At 33.7% G+C, this 4128-nt stretch overlaps 1 protein-coding gene across 1 annotated transcript in view; it reads left to right on the forward strand.

The window, feature by feature from the left end:
- The window catches only part of LOC106471013 (1-aminocyclopropane-1-carboxylate synthase-like protein 1), a 19890-nt gene that overhangs the window by 3225 nt on the left and 12537 nt on the right, over window positions 1-4128 (forward strand). Inside the window, exons 2-3 of the mRNA XM_022399642.1 lie at window positions 404-501; window positions 786-863. Of these exons, the coding sequence (XP_022255350.1) occupies window positions 412-501; window positions 786-863 (168 nt within the window). The 5' untranslated portion in view covers window positions 404-411. The remainder of the gene's footprint in view (window positions 1-403; window positions 502-785; window positions 864-4128) is intronic.

Genomic DNA, 4128 nt, shown 5'->3' on the forward strand with positions numbered 1-4128 from the left:
TTGAAAAAAGTCAACAGATCAGTAAAGGAAGATTTAACTCTACAAATCCACACCCTTTCTGTCATCCAGGTAACATCTGTAATCCTTGAAAACAGTCAACAGATCACGGAAAATCTAAGCAAATCAAATCCACACCCTTTCCATCATCCTTGAAAAAAGTCAACAGATCAGTAAAGGAAGATTTAACTCTACAAATCCACACCCTTTCCATCATCCAGGTAACATCTGTAATCCTTGAAAACAGTCAACAGATCAGTAAAGGAAGATTTAACTCTACAAATCCACACCCTTTCTGTCATCCAGGTAACATCTGTAATCCTTGAAAACAGTCAACAGATCACCTACACCTGTATATCTTATGTTTCCAACATGTGATCTGTGGGCTTTCGTTTTTATACTGTAGATGTGATTATGTCTCCTACACCTGTTTATGGTCGGATACCATGTAATCTTCAGCAGTTTTCTCTAGTGGATATGTGGCCAGTTCGATTGACGAGCACTGTACGTAGAAAGAAAATATATATTGTGTATTTATGTGTAACTTGAAAGTGTACATGTGTTTACATATATTCAGGACAAGTAGCAAGAAATGCACCTTTGTTGTTGCACATGATTTGTGTATCATAACATTAGTTGCTTGTGAATAAGGTAGTATTCTCTTGTTTATTTTGTATTGATTACAGTCAAAGAAAAATACGTACTCATAAATTTCTAACATCATATTGTGTGAAATTCAAATATTTGTATGTAAATGTAATGTAATTTAATTAATTTTCCCATCCAAGTTGAAGGAAAAAGAACAGTTTCCGTTTCAACTGACATTACAAAGGATTGAAGAGGAATACAAAAGAGCTACAGAAGCTGTAAGTTCAAACACTTCGATAATTTACAAGTAAAAATGATGAATGAAATGACAGCTACAAGCATTTCTTACTAATTTTTGTTAGTTCAATAAACAGTGGGAAGGGACCCGAAGATTGGAAAGTTACCAATGTTACTCCTGATTTTAAAGAGTGTGATAGGAGTTGCTGTGGAAATATAGACCACTTAGTCTTAATAACCTGCAAAATTGTCAACTCCCAGTATTGCTTGTAGATTGACTCATAGTATACTACTTAAATCTACTTAAAAATCATTTTTTTGGGGGGAGGGGGGTGTTATGGGGGACTTTTTATGTAACTGGAAGAATTTAGTGAACCACTAAAACTACAGGGTTAGATCTGCTATTGAAAGTGTCTGATAATATAATTTCTACACATCATCTAGTGAAGTACTATATCGCCGAAAATTATCGTCGTGGATTTACTAAAGTTAAATCTTCCTTTACTGATCTGTTGACTGTTTTCAAGGATTACAGATGTTACCTGGATGATGGAAAGGGTGTGGATTTGTAGAGTTAAATCTTCCTTTACTGATCTGTTGACTGTTTTCAAGGATTACAGATGTTGCCTGGATGACAGAAAGGGTGTGGATTTGTAGAGTTAAATCTTCCTTTACTGATCTGTTGACTGTTTTCAAGGATTACAGATGTTGCCTGGATGACAGAAAGGGTGTGGATTTGATTTGCTTAGATTTTCCGGTTTAAACTATGATTGGTATGGCACCTACCCAGATAAAATATAAAGTTTTTCCCTAAGAAACATTTAATAACTATTCGGACATTATAAAGATTTCACATGTGAAATTTCAAAATTTTCTGATGCATAGAATTATTTTTAATCTTAAAATGAAAATTACTTTGCATGTTGGACAAACATGATGTGAAAAGAAACAAAAAGGTATGAGAGAAACATTTCTTTACAAACGTTACGTCTTAATAAAAAAATTTGATATTTTGTATTTGAAAGCATTGTAATGTTTACTGATAATCTGCCAAATTTTCGTTAATGTTTGCTTTCTAATTTAAAATTATAGCATGAAAACTGTAACGAGCACAAAATGGTTACGAGGTTGTCACATTGAATGCTCTAAATCAAATAAACCTGATGACTTGTCCCACCTGTCTCTCAAAACATTTCACACAAATCTTCAAGCTTGAGCCCTAATAAAGAAAAATTGCCTCCCAGTGGCTCAGCAGTAAGCCTGCAGACTTACAATTAAAATAATTTAAGTTTTGGTACCCATGATGGGCAGAGCACATATAACCCATTATGTAACTTTGTGCTTAATTAACAACAAACCAAGCCATAGAAAAAGCTGTAAATATATAGAACAAGAAGCACATAAAACAACTTAGAAAAAGTAACAAAAAATACAGAACACTGAATGTAATAAAACTTTTTAAAGTTTTTCTTACAATTTAATGTTTTATATTAAGTGCATTTTAATTGGCCTTGTTTGAAACAATTGTATCAATAGCTCATCTTGTTTAATATGATACATTGTTTAAGTATGTGGACATTAGTGCCTTTCAGTGGTAGTTCAAGCAATGTCTAGAGGTTATGGTCGCACATGTGTCATAAAGAGAATGACCAGTCACGTGGGTATCAGAAGTCATTCTTGCATAGTAAAGAACCTTAGATTCAGACAGTCTTAAACTTTTCCTCTTTTACAAAATACTGTCTGAATAGTGTGATGGAAGACTCAGTGAAAGTGACAGTCCAATGTGTTTAAAACAACAGAACAGATACACACACTGTGTTTGTGTTTCATTAGATACTAAAGATTGTGTTTTACATTGTGTTCAGTCTTTATTACATTTAATCTTGTTCTAGTCAGTAAAAGTTTTAGTTTTATTCCATAATCGTTATCTTGATTGAATTTCCAGTTATCAAGTGGACCTAACATATGTAGCTCTACAGTCAATTCAGTTTTTATTTCAATATACCACATAGATGCAGTAACTTTAATTGTATGGGAATAGAGGAGGCTAAAAATGTTTGTTTGTTTCAGCTGCTCTTTAAGTAAACTTATATTCTTCCATGAAACTCTCAATTGTATATTATGGACACTAAAAGATGTTTGACCCTGAGCGTGTGAGAAGCTACACATGTACTTGTAGGAACTTGTACATTAACATGGAAGGGACCTTTTAAAGTAGGTGTGAACATGTAATTTTAAGGTTAGAATTAACACCAGAGCTGAAAGTGAATATATTAAAAGCATCATTTATCCACTGACTACAGTTAATGTATTAGTTTCACTGACAACTAATAGCCCGTGGAACACGAGTTCTCTCACAATGAAGATAATCAGGGTAAGGGTCTGACTGAATATATTAAAAGCATCATTTATCCACTGACTACAGTTAATGTATTAGTTTCACTGACAACTAATAGCTAGTTTCAGCTTGTAGAACATGAGTTATCTCACAATGAAGATAATCAGGGTAAGGGTCTCACTGAATCCACTTGTCTGGAAGATAAAAACAGACATCCAGAGAAGAGTGTAGGTTTCTATGGTGTTAATATGCTTCTGCATCTGTGGGAAAACTGCTGGTTATTTGTTTGTTGATTCTGTTCCTTTTCTTAGTGTGGTGCCAAACTCTTCGCTGTCTCATGGTGGGTTAAAAAGATTGTTATATGACATCTAAGGAGGCTTCAAAAGTGTTATATGAAATTTCAGTCAGAATATTGTGTTTATCCATAACCTCTAAGGTTTATTGATTAGGAACCCCCTCATCAGGGTCTTGGCAGGATGGCATTCAACTTTATTCTGAATCAGGAAAGGGTGTGGGCCAGTTTTAGCTATCAAAGATCATACAGCTGTATCTAATACAAGGTTAATATATTAGTAATAATATCATTGATTAATAAATGTGCTCCTAGTATATATATATATAAATTGTTCCATAATATCTCTCAGTTGTGAAAAATCCTTGAATCTTGACAGATAAACATTTCTATTAATATATTGTATAAAGAAAGAGAAAAATGAATGAAACTTTGTTTTCTGATAATTAAAAATATCTTATGTTCGATTTTACACTATGGATGTGATTATGTCTCCCAGTGTTTAAACTATGATTGGTATGGCACCTACCCAGTTAGGTGCATACCAATCATAGTTTAAACACTGGGTAGGTGCCATACCAATCATAGTTTAAACACTGGGTAGGTGCCATACCAATCATAACCTAAACACTGGGTAGGTGCCATACCAATCATAACCTAAACACTGGGTAGGTGC

The sequence above is a fragment of the Limulus polyphemus genome, unplaced genomic scaffold (genome assembly GCF_000517525.1).
Source record: "Limulus polyphemus unplaced genomic scaffold, Limulus_polyphemus-2.1.2 Scaffold4353, whole genome shotgun sequence".
Taxonomy (NCBI): Eukaryota; Metazoa; Arthropoda; class Merostomata; order Xiphosura; family Limulidae; genus Limulus; species Limulus polyphemus.